The 20116-nt window shown below is 38.5% G+C and overlaps 1 protein-coding gene across 8 annotated transcripts in view; it reads left to right on the forward strand.

The window, feature by feature from the left end:
• Positions 1-20116, forward strand: part of WDFY3 (WD repeat and FYVE domain containing 3) — a 150979-nt gene that overhangs the window by 59838 nt on the left and 71025 nt on the right. For all 8 annotated transcript variants that reach the window (XM_033059623.2, XM_033059616.2, XM_033059619.2 and 5 more), the window contains 8 exons: positions 4829-4938; positions 5977-6138; positions 7197-7389; positions 9802-9988; positions 12587-12753; positions 15279-15746; positions 17085-17183; positions 19874-20067. In XM_033059623.2, the coding sequence (XP_032915514.1) occupies positions 4829-4938; positions 5977-6138; positions 7197-7389; positions 9802-9988; positions 12587-12753; positions 15279-15746; positions 17085-17183; positions 19874-20067 (1580 nt within the window). The remainder of the gene's footprint in view (positions 1-4828; positions 4939-5976; positions 6139-7196; positions 7390-9801; positions 9989-12586; positions 12754-15278; positions 15747-17084; positions 17184-19873; positions 20068-20116) is intronic.

A 20116-nucleotide genomic window follows, 5' to 3' on the forward strand; every position in this document is an offset into this window, starting at 1 on the left:
GTAATGGCTACTTTGGCTGCACAGGAAGCAACACTTTTGTTACAAAAACACTTTTGTATTTTTCTAAGGACGTGGTCTGGATGCACTTGGTGGTTCTGTGATTTTGCAGGTATTCCAACAGCATGTCTTTAAAGTTGCTGAGGAAGGAGTTGGAGAATATTCTGAGTTGGAAGAGAGCCACAAGGATCATTGAATCCAACTCTTAAGTCAGTGGCCCCTACGTGAACTGAACCCACAACCTGAGTGTTATTAGCTCCAGGCTCTAACCAGCACCTCTCTCTCACTATAAACTGCTTCTCATATTTCATCAGTTGAGGGTGTGCAAAGCTGTGATTTGGTCCCTGGTATGGTTATTCCATTTTTACTGAATTGGGTTTCTAACTCAGTGCTCTCCATGGTCTGCATCTCGAGCGCACCACATGGCACCCAAATGGCATTAACATTTATCCCAGGGAGATTCAGAATGATGCCCTAAGCAATGGGCAGTCCTGCTAGCTGAAAAAGAAAGCAGAACAATGAGAAAGCAAAGTGGTACATCACAGGTCTGAAACAGTTTCAAAAGTTTGGGTTTTTTTATTAATTTATTTGGCTAGTTGGTGTACATCACAGTTATGTACACCTTTTAAGTTCATTTAAGTTGTGTCTGTATTAATTTCAGTCAGTTTTTCATTTCATATTTACAGCAGTTTCTGTTTGTATTTGTTTCAATATTTACTATTAAATGATAAATTTATTTTTGCTGTCTACTAGGCTGTTCAGCTAATCCTTCTTACCTCCAGCAATTTCAGTTGTTGTTTATACCCTCTGAATGTTGTAATGATTTTGTCTTTTTAAAAAGGTTGTTTTTGGGGGGGAAGGAAGGGTGAGTTGGTTTGGGTTTTTTTTAATCCTTCTTTTGAGTTTTTAGGATTTTTCTTCGTTGTTTTTTGGGGGGTTTTTTTGAGATTTTTTATTGCTTTTGTTGTTTAAGTTTTTGTGGGTTTTTTTTTTGTTTTCTTTGGTTTTTGTTTTTTAGTTTGGCTTTTTGTGGGGGGAGGATTTCTACCCCTAGGTTTTTTTCATTTCCTCTTAATTTCATGGTTTTACTCAAATTGTTTCACCACTGAAAATGCTTTTAACCTCTTCAGGCATTTTTCTAGCAGATCTGCTGAAAGACTATCATTATCTCATTTCCAAACTGTTTTGGCAGATCAAGTGGATAAACATTCATCATCATTGCAGAAAACCACATCAGTGGTTTGTATTTGGCCTCTGACAATGCCTACCTTTATTCTTCTCAAAGTTCCATTGGTCTGCAAACTCTCTTTTTCTTTTTTTGCAGTTACCTATCACATCACCAGAACTGGCTTTAGGTTTATCCTCAATCCACAGAAGTTGATATAATTTAAGTGCATCTTGCATTTGGGTGAATTACAGATGATGGTTGCAGGAATCTTCTGCTACTAAGGTGCCTTTCAGGCTCCTCCCCTAGTGAAGTCTGAAGTTTTCCTGATAGGGAGGATCTTTGTCAATAAAATAAGTGCACTTAGGGGCTGCTTTCAGACTTTTTTTGGTTTGTTAACTTTTCTTCTGCTGAGAAGAGACTGTTGGCAATGATTTCACTTGCTGGGATTGCACATGCTCTGTTTTTCATTACATATGCATGTTTTTCCTTTTCTGTGGGGGGCTTTGCTTTACAAGGTGATTCTGGTTTATGTTTTTTGAAAGGGAAAAAGAAGTGTCCTGTCTGCTACTGTTCATCAGGAGCCAGTTCTGATCAACAGCTCCTATATCTTACTACTTTTGGTCAATTTTCTGTTTACTTTTGGTGCTTGCTATGAGATCTTATGCAAGGCAAGTGTGGAATATAAAGCCTTTCCAAGAGATCCTAGAAAACCTGTTCTTTTATCATCTGTGTTAGTGAGGCTAAAAGCTGGCACAGTTGAGTTGTTTTATCTTTGGAAGAGCAGCCCTCCATTTCTGCACACTGCAGAAGCATCAGCCACTTCATATCTGCCATGTGTGATGACAGCCCAACTCTGCTCCAGGTGATGGAAGGCAGAGTTTGTGCCATCACGTTTTTATTTGGGTTGATACTTCTCTCTTACTATCTAGGCAGCTGGAATTATTTGTACTCTGTAACTTTAGGTACCTGACTGTGTCTTCATGCATTTCCCAAAAGAAGTAGCAGAGACTTCTTGAAGGCTCCCTTAGAGGAGGGATTACTGACTTCAGATTCACCATCACCACCCCCTGACATACCCAATCATACCTTTTACTGCACCTCCCCTCCCACCCTTGGCACATGCACTGATATTGTTTTCACTAATATTCCCCTCCAGAATAAGATATACAGAAGTCTGACACTGTTATATGCTGTTTATGTTTCTAGACCATCTAACTAAAAGCTTCCTGTACTGAATTTGCCCTTAAGTGCTATTGCTATAGGCAATAACATTGCTTGCAGTGCTTGTAGCACTGATTTTTGCTACCCATCTGAATGAGTCTAATCCCATTGCTTACTGCCTGTTGGTTTTCTGAAGTCCAGGATGCGATGCACCTCTTACATGTGAAACAAATTTTGTTGTTTGAGTCTACCAAGCCTCTATCCCATACACACTGAATTCATGGAAAATCTGACTCTTGTGTATTAACCATGTAACCACATAATCATGGTCATACTCATGTGTACATGCTTGCACAGTTGTCACAGTAGGTATATTTACATATTATAGGTTTTTCTTTTTGCTGTTTTTACCAGTTAGCATATCCCACTCCTAAACTGGCTTTCTTCTGCACCAGAAATTGAAGGGCTAAGGACATCTGAGTGGGGCACATAGAGGATATTATATTTTAAATGATTACTTGGGCACTTCAAAAACAGGGGAAAGGTAAAAGGAATAAATTAAGACTAGTGCTGATGATAGAAGTTAATCTTAAATGATAGCGCTATCAAATTTGCTCAGAGCAGATGACAAGAGAACGTCTTCCAGCACTTAAAATGATGTCTGTGTTTTAGGTAGTGCCTAATTAAGAGTGACAGTTTTGAAACTGCTATTTATAGTGCTCAACTGCTATGCCAGGGTGCCAGCAGCATGACAACTTTTTCAGAAGCATGGACTTAACCCCTGAGTTTCACTTTCAAAAATGACTGAATGAGCCCTTGTTCCACAGGTGGCTTTGGAGACTGTGCCCAAAAGAGGCTGTGCACACCCAGTTTGGTACCAGTCTTGCAGGCAGAGACTGATTGCCCAGCTCTCTCTGTGGTGGGATAGAAAGAGAGCAGGCCTATAAAAAAATCACACCTCATGCTGGGCTGGTGGGACATTGGTCTTGTAGCAGCAGTGCATGCTTTAGACATGCTTGACTCTCAGAACTGAGGAAAAATGGCTTTTGTCAGGAATTCTGGCATTTTGCCTATGCCTTTAGTGTAGGAAGTGCAACTGTGTCATGGCTGTTGTGCTTTCTAAGTTGGCCTGTTCACATACACAATCAAGATCAGTGCTTTGCACTGGTAATTTCAGATCAGCATGCTGGGAAATTCCTGCTTGTCCTTGTTTGTGTGAGTTTTATAAATTGCCTTACCTTTCACCTTGGTATCCATAAGCTTTATCTCAGTCTCATGGAGGGAAGTGGTAGGGCCTCTCCTTACTTTAGCACCAGAATTGGAAAAGCCAGTGGTTTGTACAAAAGTTTGTTATGGGAAAAAGTCTGCCAGGCAAAAACATGAGAGAGGAGCATTGCACAAATGAGCTAAATCTGAACAGCTTACAGTGTAATGCTTCAGAAGGTGATCTTCTCAATGCAGATGATACTACCAGTTTGATAAGTATTTTGCCATATGAAATGTGCTACCTTTCAAATGAACTCCTTCCTAGGTATGTGCTGAGGATTCTTAACAGAAACAAACAAGCCAATATTAAAATCAGATTTTTCTTCAGTTGCAGATTTATTCCTCCATTAGTAATTCCTTTGTAATTTCTTTTTTATGTGATACTCTTCACCTTCCTTTTCTGTCCTAGTTGACACTAAAAGCACAGAAGATGATTGATACACAGTCATTAATGAAAAATGTTTTTAGATGTCTCTTAAAGGTAATGGGCAGACATCACAACTGGCATTATAGACTTCTTACATAAGTGTGTATTCAGGCAGCAGTGAAATAGGGTTGCATTTTCTATTGATTTATTTATTGAGGCTGATAACTTGTTTACTAGGCTGAGTATTTGTCTTTGGCTCTTGACTGATATGGAATAGCGTCCAGAAGTGGTTCTCAATCATAAGAATTACCCATACCCATGTGACTGTTTTCATTCTCCAAAAATGTAGGATGGGGATGTGATAATTGCTCATCATAGTTCTTAATGCTATTTTTTTCCTGGTTTTTTATTCCTTTTGTCTTTCAGTACCTCACCTTCCCTATAATCCCCTTTATCCTCCATACTGTTGTTTCAGTGCAGTGCTTTTTTTCAGAAGTTTCAGCTGTTTCCATGGAGGTCACTAAGTGATGGTGACTTCATGTCCTTGGAAAAAGTATATTGTATTTGATAAAGCAAAACTACTCAAACAAAAGTTCCTGCAGGTTACTGAAATCTGTCTGCTGGTCAAGGATGATGTGTGACCAAAGAAAATACTTTTTGCAGCCTTGCCAGTGCCAAAGCCAAGTGTGTGTGTGTAAGACTGGAATGTGTGTCTGGAAAGCATAGACCTAAGCCTAGTCCTTTTTTCAAGTAGTGCTGTAAAGGTGAATTTATACTCAATGCTTGGAGCTGCTGAGAGGATGTGTTCTCTTCTGCATACCAACAGACTGAATTCTTACTGCTTCTTTTCTCTTTGGTGCCTCCTACAGAGGCTGCAAGTCGTGCCATAGTCCAGTTTCTGGAGGTCAATCAAAGTGAAGAAGCGAGTAGAGGTTGGATGCTGCTCACCACAATCAATTTACTAGCTTCATCAGGACAGGTTAGTCTGAAACAGCAAAGCTAAAAATATATTATGGGGTGGAAGAGACAAAATAATAAATAATAAAATGAACTGCATGAACAGTCACTAAAAGATGTAACTATATTCTGCTTTTCTGTGTTAAGATCCTCTTTCTCTTATACTGCCACAGGACTTCTACTTTAGCTCCTTGTGGTTTCAATTGCCTGAAAAAACAGTAGTTTTGAGACTTAAATTTATAATGTTCTTTTGAATAATGCATGCAACTTTTATTGCTGCCTGAAGGCTTCTCTTGCATACTGCTGCTTAATGCCCCATGAGATGCATGGCACATACAGCACCCAAATAGTTCAGACCTTGAACTTTGCACACCTCACTGGAGGAGGGCCGCAGCAGTTGCAAAAAGCAAGGCCAGCAGCAATGATGAGTAGGTGGTAGTGAATCATTCTTGCCTCTGCTCCTGGTGCTGGCCTCCATCAGAGAACTGTCTCTGGCAGTATACTGGGCAGCTGTGTGGTTTATTTCTGTTCTAATCTGCCTTTGTAATTCAGCACGTCATCTTATCTCTGTTTTACTATGTCACCAGCCTCCACGCCAATTTGTCTTTTCTTCCCACTGATGCTTTCATATTTTCTACTGCCTTGCTTCTTACAGCTCCTTACACCTTCTTGCCAAGTGAGAACATAAATTGAATAGTCCTCCTCCCACTCCCATTTCTCTTGCTACAAAGAATTGATAGCTGATGAGAGCTTGGCTGAAGGTCTTGTAATTAACTTGTTAACTTCTGTTGGCAGAGACTGATAGGTTTTGTTTCTGTCCTGTGCAATGACTGCTCTGAACTGTGAGCTGCTGTTGTCATGTAAATAAATCATCCTATTTTTAAAATTACTGTTTGGATAGGCACTCAAGAATAGATGGTGAATCTATACTGCTGTGTCAACACCTCGCCAAAGGTGTGAGAAAGAAAAACCAGCATTTCAATCAACTGTATTATTATTGATGTTTTGAATATATAATATGCTGAACTGGTATTTTTTGCTGTGTTTTTTTCTTCCTCAGAAAACTGTGGACTGCATGACTACAATGTCAGTGCCTTCCACACTTGTTAAATGTCTATATCTGTTTTTTGACCTTCCACACGTGCCTGAGGTAGTTGGAGGAGCACAGAATGAACTACCTCTCGCAGAGCGCCGAGCGCTACTACAGAAAGTCTTTGTACAGGTAAGAAAGGTAAAATTGGGTCAGGGAATTTGCAAGAGGAATGTGAATACTTCATGTGAGCAAACTCTAGAAACTTCTCACGTGAGCCAAGTTTTACTCTTCCTTGATTCTTAAAAAATTGATGGCTAAGAGAGAGGTGGATTTTCCTGCAAGCACAGTTGAGGTTAACTTTCTACTCCTCTAGTTTTTGTCTTTGACAAATACCTCCTGCACAGAAATGCATGCAGCCCTTCTGCACAGATACTTAAAAGGAGTAACATGTGGACTACTGTTTTCTTTTCATCTAGCTGGTCCTAGATGTTACCGATTGAAATAGACACAGTAAAAAACATTAGTATTGATAATAAAGCAGTGCTCTCAAATGAACTGACTGGAACAGGTGAGGTTTCAGACCTCCCTCTCCGGGTGCTGTCAGCCTCCCTCCAGTTTTCTGAGGGAGCCTTGAGTTTTTCCTGCACAAGATGCAAATGGTTAGACATCCTCAAAATATGCAGAAAAGGGAGTGCAACACGGTATGGCTGCATTTTGTCTTGGTTTTGGTAATTAGGAAATTCAGATCCAGGTGCCAGTTATTCAGGTAGGTCTGCAGTTTTGCTGTAGTCTTTCCTGACAAATTTAATTTGACCAGGATGTTATGGTTGCTGCTCTGCCAACAATCCATCAATAGCCTTCTTCCTGCATTAGGAAGGGATACAACAGTTTGCCTCACAGGGCTTGTCCCCCAGTGCAGAATTTAGACCTGCAAATTAGGCAACTGGCAGGTTCTCCAAGAATGGAATATCCTTGTATCCATGCAAATATGCTGTGTCAGTCTAAGACATTTAAACTCTGTCTCCAGTCTTCTGGAAAGCATTTTAAACTGAACTGGGACTTGAAATAACCATGTGTTGAATAACCTTGTCTTGTGTTCAAAGTACAGAGGGAAAACAGCACATTACCTTTTTAAATGTTTCTTTAATGGAGGAAGGTTTCACTTTTTCTTAAGTCTAAATTTTCTTAAGGCAAAATTAGCAGTGGTAAGTTATTAATGCTAGTTGTTTAATGGCTTCCTGTTTCAGATCCTAGTAAAATTGTGCAGTTTTGTGTCCCCGGCGGAAGAACTGGCTCAGAAGGATGATCTCCAGCTTCTATTCAGTGCAATAACCTCATGGTGCCCTCCCTATAACCTGCCTTGGAGGAAGAGTGCAGGAGAAGTACTAATGACCATATCTCGTCATGGCCTTAGTGTCAATGTAGTGAAATACATCCATGGTATGTGTCTGTCTTCAGTATTATTTATTGGGATTTTTTCCTGCTCTTCTTTCATAGTTTTCTTATTTGGGAAATAGGCATGAAAATAATAGGGGAAGCTTCTAGGCTTTTAGTTTGGACATGTGCTTATTTATGTACAGGTAACATTTCTGTGCCCTTGTGTTAGTGAGAGAAGTAATGTTAGCTGAGTCGTCCCATTCACATTTCAGTTTAACCTGGAAGGATAGTTTCCTTTCATGTTTTGATGTACAGTTCATGATAGGCAAAAGGAAAGGATTGAACTAACTTCAGTAACTGCCTGTATTGAAAAATATTTGCTGTGAAGATGCATTAATTCTTAACAGGAAGCTGTCTTCCTCCCCTGTGGTCCAGCCCAGCTTTCCCAACCCAAGGACATTATTTTTAGGGCCTTGGCCCATTGAGACTCTTTGCTTGGCTGAGAACCATGCCTGTGCTGGATGGGCTTGGAACCCCTGTGTTTTCCCTGTTCTCTCACTGGCAGGATTGCTGACACTTCAGTCAGCCTGCATTTCTTCTGCCGGGCCCTCGTCTTCCCCACCTTGCCTTACAGGTTACAGATGGAAGATTTTGTGCATCCTGAAGGCCAAGTTAGTTATCTCATGAGCTTAATCCAGCCTCTAAGTCACCAAATGAATGAAGCATCCAGAATCATTCCAGCTTGTCTCTTGTCCATTTTTTAAGTCAAGTAGATCCTGGCTATTGCTGGTATAGAAACTGTAGTGTCCTGGGCTATTTCTGTTGCTGGTTACAGATTTTGGTAATTAATAAAAGTAGTACTTTACTCATCATCTATCTTTGCAAGGAGCAGGTAAAGAGACAGGTGGCAACTTGATTCACAGCAACTTGCAAATGAAAACCAGCATTGGAGAGGATATTAGCTGCCTGGAAGCAGCTTTGCATAAAAATTATTCTTTTTGCGTTAATCAAAAACTGTATGGGTGTTTAGGTATGTAGGGCTTGAGATAAGAAATCTGATAAAATGTGTTTCTAATATTATATTTAAGGCTTTTAGGGCCACATAGGAGACATTTGTAGTTTTTAATTGGATTGACTGTTGGAGTGAACTAACATCCTTATGCATTTTATCAGTGTATGCTACTGGAAGAGAAGAAACCCACAATTTGGGGTTGCTCACACCCTGAGAAGCAAGTAGCTACAAGTCTCCACAGAACCATTTTGATGGTTTATTAAATATATCACCCTGCTCCCACATGCTTCACAGAAAATTTCAGTCTGGGTTTTTTTTGTGCTAGCAGTGTGTTTCCAATTCCAGTCATAAAGATGTGAATGTACAGTGTAACTCAAAAGCACAACATAGTCACCAGTTGAGTGTTTTTAGATAGGACTTACAAGATGATGGGCTTCTGGTGGGCTGTTCATGAGTGTGGAAGGTGTATGTATATGTGTGTAGATGTTATTAAGTGGAACAAAGAAAATAACCGGAGTCTTGACTGTCATTTGGCATATTACAGCTGCTACCATTATTGTTTCTCTATGGGCTTGATCCATAGAGGAGTGAAACTCGCATGTGAAAACATACTCTAGTTCTTTAAAAAGTGAAATGGAGTCTTAAAAAAAAACTAGTCAGCATTGCCTCTTGCTTTTTGATTAAAGAAGTGAACCTAACTTAAAAGATAACAACATCTGTCACAAGGCTCATCTTATATTCAGGAAAAATTTAAGATATTTCATCATATGCAAAGGAGCATCCTTTCACCCTCTCGTGCTCTGATTTAATCTCTGGGAAATTTTGTTATCAGTCTAGCTGGAAAGATTTGTGCTTGTGTTGTGCATGCTGCAAAGTTAAAATAGCAAATAATTTAAGGGAGTATCTTTAAAACAGAGTGCAACTTAAAATCTCACTGTAGATTTGAGAAAACATTTTGTAACTGACCTAATGAACTGATGGAATGTGAGAATTATGCAAGGCAAGACAAAGTATCTCTCTGATGCCAGGCAGTGAAATGCTAACCAGGGTAGGAATAATATGACATGGTATAAAGGTTTGTATGTAGGGTTTTAATAACACTTCAAGTCAGTGCTTTGTGTTTTAAAAGAAAAAATTTGGTTTAGAATTACTTGCAGTTGCCATATTTGTCTTTTTGTTCTGTTATCTGGTCTGGCTTTTAGGTAAAAATTAGTATTTATCTGCACAGTTTCCTCCTTACAAGAATAAAGGTTATAAAAGGAAGGGAGAGTTTGGCAAAAAGAGGTTGGGGCTCTGATCTAAGCCTCTTGAGAATTCTTCTCATCCTCAAGTGATATGAAGTGTTCTGTGACAAGAGATATTTGAATAAGTTACCTTCTTGCTGTGTTTTGTGCATTAGTTATGCTTCTTGCTGTCATTAATGTCAGTAAAATCCTAAATTTCTCCACTGCAATTCTTTTCAGAAAAGGAATGTTTGTCCACGTGTGTCCAGAACATGCAGCAGTCTGATGACCTTTCTCCCCTAGAAATAGTTGAGATGTTTGCTGGACTTTCTTGTTTTCTCAAAGACTCCAGTGATGTATCCCAAACGTTGTTGGATGATTTTAGGATATGGCAAGGATACAACTTCCTCTGTGACCTCCTCCTCAGGTAGGCAGAAGTGCATGAAGAAATGCAGACAGATCACTGAGCTTTTTTCAAAAAAGTTTTCTTAATAAAGAGTAGATAAATAGGTTTAAACAAATAAATGATTAAGGATCATTATGGAATGAAGGTATTAAGACCAAAACATTGAATTCTGTGCTGCTCTCCATTTATGAAAATACATTCTTTAACTTTTTGTTCTTTAGTACTGGTTTATTACTAAATGTTTCTTGCTTTGCAAAGAAAGCAGGTGCTTAAAAACAAGTGGTAGAAAATATTTAGGGAGATTCCAGAAAGTAAGATTTTGGCTGCAGCTAGTGATTTTTGAGTTTGGTTGGAATTTTTTTGTTTTGTGTAAGGAGATGGTTTAGTGGTGGGTTTCGCAGTTTTGGGTTGATAGCTGGACTCAATGATCTTGAAGGTCTTTTCCAACCTAAATAATTCTGTAAATGTATTACTGTCTTGTCATGCTATCATAATGAAAAAATGTGGTACATGCTATAAGGGATTTTTTTAAAATTAAAAGTACTTCTAAGCTGGTAATGCATTAAAAAATATGGTAATAAAAATGCCTGCCCAAAAAAACCTTGGGTGTATGATATATCCATGATCTTTTTTCATGCTATGAGAGAAACTTGTTCAGTTTTCTGACTGAGAAGAAAAGTCTGTTGATTTATTTGTGTAAAATCTATGGGCAGTCTGTTACTTTGTTTGGATATGAGGTTCTGAAGAGTACTTAGCTGTTAGTGTTGTAAAATATATATATTTTACAAATCCAAGATACATACTGGATAGCTATAAGTGTATACCTTACAAAGTGTATTTGGGTCAAAGATGCTTAAGGCATTATTACTGAGATATGTTGTTATCTCCCTATTCTTGGTGTTAGTATCTTGAGTTTTGGCACCCAAATATATGTGTATATTTTTCACTACACTGTATACTTCTGAGGGGGATTTTTGTTTGTTGTAAGTGGATACCAGACCATAGCATTTGAAATTTTTAATCACACTTAAAGTTGCTTATAAGTTACCTTTGGTGTCACAGAAGCTAAAGCACCTGTTAAGGAATTGTTATTTTTCTTGTTCTATGAGTGGAGTTTTGGAGTATGTTATAGTCACTAATGCATTAATTCAAAGCAGTGTGATTCAAATGTACTTGTTTTCCAGAAACTGTCAGCCAGAGTTTAGGGGAAATCTGAGGGGAACATGTTATGTTAGATGTTGAGGTATAAAAGTGATTCTCTGTAGATCAAGTGTTTTAAACAAATCCTCTCCTGAGCTTGCTCATCCTTAAATCAAAGAATGGGAGATCTCTGCCAAATGCGTAGAAGACTCGGGATTTGCATGTCTCATTGAAAAAGGACACCTGGGATCTTCAGGTGACATCAGTAAAGGTTAATAGCACAGGAATATGTTATTGTAGGAATGTTATCCTCATTTCTTCCTGAGGTGGTTTTCTAGAAGAAAATAGTTCCTTTCAAAAGACAGTGATCTTGAATAAGCCCATGTGTTGGTAGTGATGGATCACAGTAATGTATTTTCCCTGTTTTGGCTCAGACCTACCCACAGAGATTTGTTCAGCTCTGGGGCACTTGTGTGAAGATAACTTGTTAGGGTAGGAAATCTGGTCACTGGGTCTCAAGCTGCAAAGAGGAAAGGCTTTGGAGCTAGAAAAACAGAATGGTGTGTGGAGAATGTAGATTGGTGAGAAATCGCAGATTTGTGAGGGCAAGAGGAGCACTTTGGTAATTTCACCTGGATGATGTGAAAGGGCAGGCAGGGCATTTGGAGGGTTAGAAGAATGATAATAGGTGAGCTCAGTGCTTCTGTAGTGACTGTTTTGTTTGAAGGAGGTTCCTTCCTCAGCCTTGTCTGACTGAAAAGATGGAGGATGCAGAATAAGTTGCTTGTAAAGGGCTCCCACAATCACTTGCAGCAAGAAGCAAAACAGCTTGCACTGCCTGAGTGAATAAAAGAATGTGATCCCCAGTTTACTCCTGAGATTACAGAGGTAGTAAATAATTGAACATGATTTTATTTGTGGTGAAGCAACAGGAAAATGAGGATGGTTTTATGATTCAGAGTTGGTTTTAGGGTTTGGTCTGATGGTGTGTTCCTATCAGTAAACAATGGCTGGAATGGGATGTTAACATTTCTTGTGTTCAAAGGTGGTAAGAGTTTGTAGTTCTAGTGAGGGTGCCTCATCCTGCTTCCAAAGTGCTAGGTCTTTACCAATACACCTTTTGATTAACACAAAATATTCACTCTCCAAGTGGCAGATGTAATCTAGCAAGGTAATTACAGATTATTTAATTACAGACTATCCATGTACTTTCCTGTATAGTATCTTCATGTCTGTGAGAGGATTTTTAATGTAGTATTTGTGTCTCTTGATTTTTAGCAAGGAGAGATTTATGAGGTGAATTCCTATGGCAAATAACTGCTCTTGTAAGTCCAATGATTGACTAACCTAATGGAATGACATGAACATGGAAAATACTGCAGGAATACGGCAGTAAAACTGATTTCTAAACTGATAGAATAAAACAGATCTTACTAAAATGATTTGAGTGCTAACTTGATCCTATTGTATTTTCTTTAGATTAGAACAGGCAAAAGAAGCTGAATCTAAGGATGCTTTGAAGGACTTAGTTAATTTGATAACTTCCTTAACAACATACGGTGTCAATGAATTAAAGCCAGCTGGTGTTACCACTGGAGTACCTTTCCTGCTACCTGGATTTGCAGTCCCACAACCTGCAGGCAAAGGTGAGTCTGCTTTCTTTCTTTCTGTTTGCCCTTTTGTTGTTTTAAATGCAAATGACAAGATACAGAGCAGCTGTTTATTGCAAAATCCGTTTGCAACCAAGTCTAGGTTCTTCATTTAAGGTTGTGTATCACATACTCAGTTATTTTGGTCTCAAAGATTTTATTTTGGGGCTGGTACCCAAAGAAGAAAGCTTAGGGCTTCTATCTTTGACAACAGGTCCAATCTCTTCATTGCAAAGCTGACAGTTTTCTACATGGAGATTTGAAGAGATTATCTTATTGGAGAGATGTGCTGATTTGACTTATGGTGTTTTAAGCTGCTCTTACTAAACTGATATGAAAGGTTGATGTGCTGGCTTTTTTTTTTTTTCTTTTATTCCTTCCCCCACACCAGTTTGCTTTCTGTTAGCTTTTGTCTGCTCAGGCAAATGTAACTTGTGAGCTTAAATCTGTTGTTTCATCACCAGTGTGGTCAGTGATAAAATCTGTGGTGTGCTTGAAACCACAGTCAGTTGTGATTTGGAGATAAGGCTGAGGAAGTCTTAAGGGAGAAAGGGATGTATAAAAATAAACCTATGTTTCATATCCTCTGCGTAAACTTAAAATTCAGGTTAGTCTTGTATGTAAGGAGTTTGGAATTTAATAGTGACTGTGTAGTTAGTTTGTTGAACTTTTTATGAGGTATACCACTGCACAAGAAAAGTTTGTTATAGGATTGCATTATCAATTTATAGACTAATGAATAAACATCCTTGGTTCCTTGGACAGTGACTTCCTTTCTCTGGTGTGGAGAGAGTTCATTGTTCTTAGGAATTGTTTTTCTTTTGCACTAAATAGACAAAGAAGGTGAACACTCAGTTTAATTTCTCCATGTTTGGATAATAGTATTTTTTTGGGGGGGGGGAGGCTAATCAACTTTTCTTAACAATACTGTGAGAGAACTGTGGTCTGTTGCAATCTACAAAAGAGTTTTTTAACTTTTTTATTTTTTGGGGCATCTCTGTTCCTTTTGCCTGCTTTTCATAATGTTGGGAAATTGTCTTTTTATGAAGACTGTGTTTTCTCAATTTACTAATTTCCTCAATTATTTCTATTTAATTCCTTTTAGTTCTTGAACTCTGAAGAGCTAGTTAGAACTTGGTTTCTTCAGGGATTATTCTCCTAATAATCAAAAAGAATTTATTAATCTACTTGATTGCCTGGAACAACTGTTGATACTAAGTTAGAATAGAAATAGTTGTATCTGACACTACGATATTCCTGTTGCATTTAATAAGCTCTAAATCCCCTCATTTAAGCATTTTTCATAGTAAAGAAAGCAGGTAAATAAGTCCTTTTAGGAACAACTCATAATGTAATAATCTTCCAGATGTGAAATGATTCCATGTTCATTTACAAGGGAATTTTCTCTTGCCTTCTGGAGAAATACCGACATGGAAAGTGGGGAGGCCAAGCATATATAGATAATTGAATTTACTCTTCCATTGTTCAACTTATTTTACAAAAATGTAGAGTGTGCCATAGAGAATATGTATAAATAAGAATTTTTTGTTTATGAAAGTATTTTCAAATCAGGTTAACAGGTTGCATATACCTTTATTTGAAAAAACAAATAAGTTATTGGTAAAACATTCTAAATGCTTTGTTTAGAATATCTTTAAAGTTCTCACTCTTGATTGCTTATTTCATTAGTTATTTTTTTACTGTTAGCTGTTTCTTGTACCATGGGATCTGTCCATTGTGTCTTCTACCATTCCTACAGAAGTTTAAAAAGTTGAATTTAAGGCATTTTTTGAGTAGAATAAGAATATTACCTGCCCATAGAAAATTCTGAGAAGCGCTCATAAATGATGCATTCTTTAGTTGAGTGAATGAGATTTTAATCAACTTGAAGGTACTTACAAGGAGAAATGTGATGAGCTTTAAAGATGTGAGATGTTTTGTGTGCTAATATTAGAACTACTTTATGTTCTACAACTCTTCCACTGTGTTTTAATTCCTTAATTGTTAATAGTACTGGACCCTGCCAAAGGTTTTTTTTTTTTATATCCAGCTGCAAAGGTTGTGTTCTGCATTAGGGAATACAGAAATACTATAATGTATAGTATATATAATACTGTATAGATGTAGTGTATCACTGTTGCTATGGTCAGTTCTCCTATGGCCTGGGTACATGAGGGGCAGGCTTTGTTTTGTCTCTAGGACTGTATCCCACATAAATTTTAGCACAAAATCAGTATGCTTATCTATTTTAATGATGTTATCTTTGATCAGCATCTGTAGCTTCCTATCAAAGCCGTCTTAAAGAATAGTAGATTGTGGAATTTGCAGTGTAAGTGGTTGTGCAGAGGCTTTTTTGAAATTAGTTGTAATGTTTTTTTATTAAAAGTGATATCATACACTGTTATTTTATTCCCACTTATTAAAATTCATGGATCATTATTAATAAGTGTATTCGTTCTTTATGATGATTAAGAATTTTCTCTTTCCTTTTTCCTCCCATCCCACTTTGTTTCCTGATTTAGGTCATAGTGTGAGGAACATTCAAGCTTTTTCTGTCCTCCAGAATGCGTTTTTGAGAGCAAAAACCAACTATCTAGCACAAATCATCCTTGATGCCATCACGAATATTTATATGGCGGACAATGCCAACTACTTCATTTTGGAATCACAGCACACATTGTCTCAGTTTGCAGAGAAAATTCCTAGACTTCCAGAAGTGCAGACCAAATACTTTGAGATGCTGGAATTGGTTGTCTTCAGCTTGAATTACATACCCTGTAAAGAACTGATCAGTGTGAGCATCCTTTTAAAATCCAGCGCTTCTTTTCAGTGTAGCATCATTGCCATGAAGACACTCCTGAAGTTCACCCGTCATGACTACATCTTTAAGGATGTCTTCAGGGAAGTGGGGCTTCTGGAGGTGATGGTAAATCTTCTTCATAAATATGCAGCCCTTTTGAAAGATCCCACTCAGGCACTGAATGATCAAGGTAGTGTGTCCATTCCCATTTTTCTAATACTTGTCTTTTTTGGCTGGAAATAGTGGAGTCGAGCATTTAGGAGAAACAAGAGAATCTGAACATGTACCTCAAGGGCTGAATTCTGCTGAGGACTGCTGTGCCATCTTAAAAGCTCATTGGAATTGCTTCTCTGAGTTTCTTGATAGAAGCTTGAGGCTAACTTTAATGAATGATGCTATATGAATGCTAAGTAGTAGGAACTCATATTTTCCTTTTTAAATTTTTTTTTTAATGTACTTGTTCAATATTTGTTACTTAATGTGAAAAAAGTAAAGGAGCAATACATAGCGTCAATGTTCTAGTAAAAGGTACTTTGTACCTTCGTGTTTAGCCCTAACTTTGAAAAAATGCTATAGAGTGTGTATCTGAGCTCTTAATAGTAGACTTTTTTTATTATAGGCTGAGTCTACATTTTTTCTGAGCATTATAAAAAGCATTAATACCACTTATCTCCAGACTGGAGGATCTCAGATGACCTGGACAGCTTCTAGGCCTGTAAAGCAGGCTCTGCCTTGTGCCATAGGAACATACATGCACACACACAGACAATTTTTTTTTACCTTCTTCGTTCAAACTGCAATCGAGCTTGTATGCCTTAGTGACACTTAATTTTTAACCATAACTGCTGGATGTTTCTCCTGGGTTTAATTGTATGAAGCTTCATTAGTGAGTGATAGCTGTAGGTTAGTTAGAAAGCTTTGTTCCCCTCAGCTCCATCGAAAAAACACATAAATTCACATATTCTTGTAAATAAATGGATAAAACTGTCATCTAATCTGTGCTCCCTGGGTGCACGTCTTTGTGTTGGGGTTTGCTCTTTATTAGAGTAATTTAAAATAACCAAAACCCCACTGTTTTTCCTGGAGTGTTACTCTGTGTGTACTATGCCACTTGCAGAGTTGGTCTGTTACACCTGTTGAGCAATCAGCACGTTTGCTGTAATTATGTCAGTGGAGTTTTGTGGAATTTCTTTTTTCAAGTACTGAAAACCGAACAAGAACAGATGCAGTTAATCTTCAACTGGTGTATTTTTATGGCTTGAAGAAGCAATAGCTGCAATGTCAGGCACTCACAGGGCTCTAAAACTTCTGTTTAAATTCTTGTCTTTATAAAATTTACTTTTCATATGATTCATAGCTAAGCTTTCCCAGGAATGTGTAGACTAAATCTCAACTTGCTTTGGAAAATGGTGGGACTGCATGCTCTCTGAGAAAGCAAAGAAGATAAAAGTGTTGGTGGAAAGTGTCAAGAAGCATCTTTGAAAAGATTGGTGTTTTCTATGACTTTAGCTTCTAAAATTTTTTGTAGTGGATTCAAGAAACAGTTCATTTGAGGACCAAAAACAGCTGGCTTTATTGGTTATGGAGACCCTGACAGTACTACTACAAGGATCAAACACAAATGCAGGTGAGTAAAGAGATTTGTTGTCAAGATATGTATAAAAAATTAACTCAGGAAATCATGTCTTGCCTTTCTATCTTCAGGCCAGTATTCAAATACACTGAAATATGCTTTCTCTCTGGCCAAGCTTCCCAGCAAAGAGAATAGACAGCATAACCTAGAGTGCATAAAGTAAAGGAGAACAAGATCGTGTTTAACTTAAATTTTTTTGGTATTGTTTACTTGAAGGCAAACACCAGACCCCATCACTCTTCAACAGTTCTATAATAATTCATAGTATTGCTTGTAACACTGTTTGGATATTTAAAAATTTAAACACATAATTAGAAATGTAGTTCAGTGTTCACAGTGCCATGTCTACTTAATGTAATGTGTTCTTTAGTTCTTTTCATTTTTAAAGAGTTATTCCCATTCAGTGTGTACAGCGGGGCTCTGTTGCACTTCTCCTTTTCAAAATCAGGCAGTTTTGTATTATGCTTCATTAACCAAGGCTTAGTGATTTTTGGAACTGTGCCACAGATGACATTTCTTAAGAATCTTGGGGAGTTCAAGGACCTGAGTTCATCAGTCGTTTTTCCAGTTCAGGAGTAGGACAGAGCATACAGGAGGAGCTGAGAAACTATTTCTCAAAAAGTTTGACTGCTGTCTGTGGTGGGATGTGAACTCAGTGACTGTATCCAGAGGCCAGCAGAAGTTACAGGCTATCACAGGAGCAAAAGCGGGCACAGCCTTGAAGTGGTTCATATCACATTCAGTGCTATGATTTCTGACCTTAAACCAGTGTCTCTGATAAGCTTCCCTGAGTATTGCATAACTGCTAACTATATTTCAGCAGGAAATTTGGGTGTCCAGACCCACACAGGTTCACTGGATAGTTGAGAACCTACACTGAGAGTGGGAGAAATATAAAATGTTACCCAGTCTCTATGAAAACCTGAGCATGAAGGAGATGGACTTTACCTGTGAAGGGGTGCAACAAACTCACCTGTCTGCAGGTCTGAGGCCTCTCCTTTTGCACTGATTCCATCTCTGATCCAAAGGACATCAGAGAAAGCAGGAGGCAGGAAATGGATAGTGGAATTAATGTTTGTGTATATATGTTAGAGGGAATCAACTTGTTAATCCTGAACTCGGTCATTTAAACTGCTCTTTGAGTTTATAGTCAAATGGAAAATCATCCCTTTTGATGCAGTAATGCAGCATTGATCCATTTCCCCAGTCAGTTTTCATCTTCAGTAATTAACATAGGGCAATGCCCTAGGTGCTGACACTGTACTAAACATACATTATATATGCCATATATATTCTACTTTGGGATTTGTAATGTTTTCAGAATCGATTTTCATATAATTTTCAGTTATGGTGGTAGCCAGTAAACTTGAAAAAGATTGTTTGGCATAAGCTTAATCTCTACAGAGATAGGTCTTGCCACAAAAAATCTTCTGTGGAATCTTACAAATCATGTGGATAGACCGAACCACTTCTCAACCAGTGCTCCTGTCCAGAAACAGCGTAGTTATATTTTCAGTTCATACTGCATTTAGGTTTTAGCTCAGTGTAAGACAAACACTACCCTAAGCCAGAATGGTTTATGGTCATCACAAAACACAGAGAGTTTGGTACATTTTTTTATTTCATCCTGAGACCCTTTGACCTCTAGAATGAAGAGTAACTGCTGTTGAAGTAACAGAATTATTGAGGAAATACTTAGAACTGACCTCCATCCTTATACTCAATGCCTTTAGTGAAAAATTTTGTCAGAAGACAAGAAGACATTGAAGTTCTATTTTTATTTGTGTTGGGGGAGGAGAATTAGTAGTAAATCATTACACATCCATAGAGATAAAACTGTGTCCTTCATTCTTGTCTTGGTTTGAAAGACAGCTGTCTGTTAAGAAAGGCTAGAGCCTGTCTTTGAAATGGAAAATGTAAATCTCCTTCCTCCAAATTAGGATAGTTTTGAAATTAAGGGGCTCTCTGGCAAAGATATGGGAAATAGGAATAACAGTTCTTTCCTAGGGAAAATTAAAATAGAAATACAGTACTACAAAGAACAAACCCCAAACACTGACAGAGTCAGAGTGCAACCCGACACCTCATCAGGCAGGGTGTTGGTAGCAGTCCCATTAAATGGTGGCTGCATCTTCCTGCAGTGACAGATGTGGTTCAGTTGAAGCAGTGCTCCTGGAAAAGGGTGCAGTTTTCCTCTGAAGATCCAGTGATCTGGGAAGATCTGATTTTCCTCTGGAATCCAGTGGAAAAGGCTGCCTTGGTGTTCCAAATCTCAGATTCTATCTAGGTAGCAAATGCTCGTCTCCTCCCCCTGGCTGGAGCATCTCCCAATGGGATGGTGTAAATTTATCAGTCATACAGTGGGACTCAATGGCCCATTAACATAAGATATCTCCTTGGAGGAAGGATGGGTTGTGGGAAAGATAAAGAACTGTCCCACCTGGTTTTAACAGATGACCCATTAGCAGAGAATATCTTCCACAGAGATCAGGATCACTGCCTCGCCTGGTTTCAACAGAAGGTGATAGAATACATACTTTTGGTCACGTCCTGTATTGCAACCCAAGACAATTCTGTAGAAATGAAAGTAAACACCTCTAGTGTTGTTTTGTTGTCATTATTTGCCACTGGTTATATTTTGCTTACTCTTAAAGCTCTTACCCTGCCGCCCTCTTTCCGAGCAGGCATTTTCAGGGAGTTTGGTGGTGCCAGGTGTGTGCACAACATCGTGAAGTACCCGCAGTGCCGGCAGCACGCCCTGATGATCATCCAGCAGCTGGTGCTGTCACCCAGCGGGGAGGACGACATGGGCACCCTGCTGGGGCTCATGCACTCGGCCCCACCCACGGAGCTGCAGCTCAAAACCGACATCCTAAGGGTAGGTGAGGGGCTCTTGTCGGGATTGTTGTTCTCTTTAAAAGCTGAGC

This window comes from Catharus ustulatus, chromosome 5 (assembly GCF_009819885.2).
Source record: "Catharus ustulatus isolate bCatUst1 chromosome 5, bCatUst1.pri.v2, whole genome shotgun sequence".
Taxonomy (NCBI): Eukaryota; Metazoa; Chordata; class Aves; order Passeriformes; family Turdidae; genus Catharus; species Catharus ustulatus.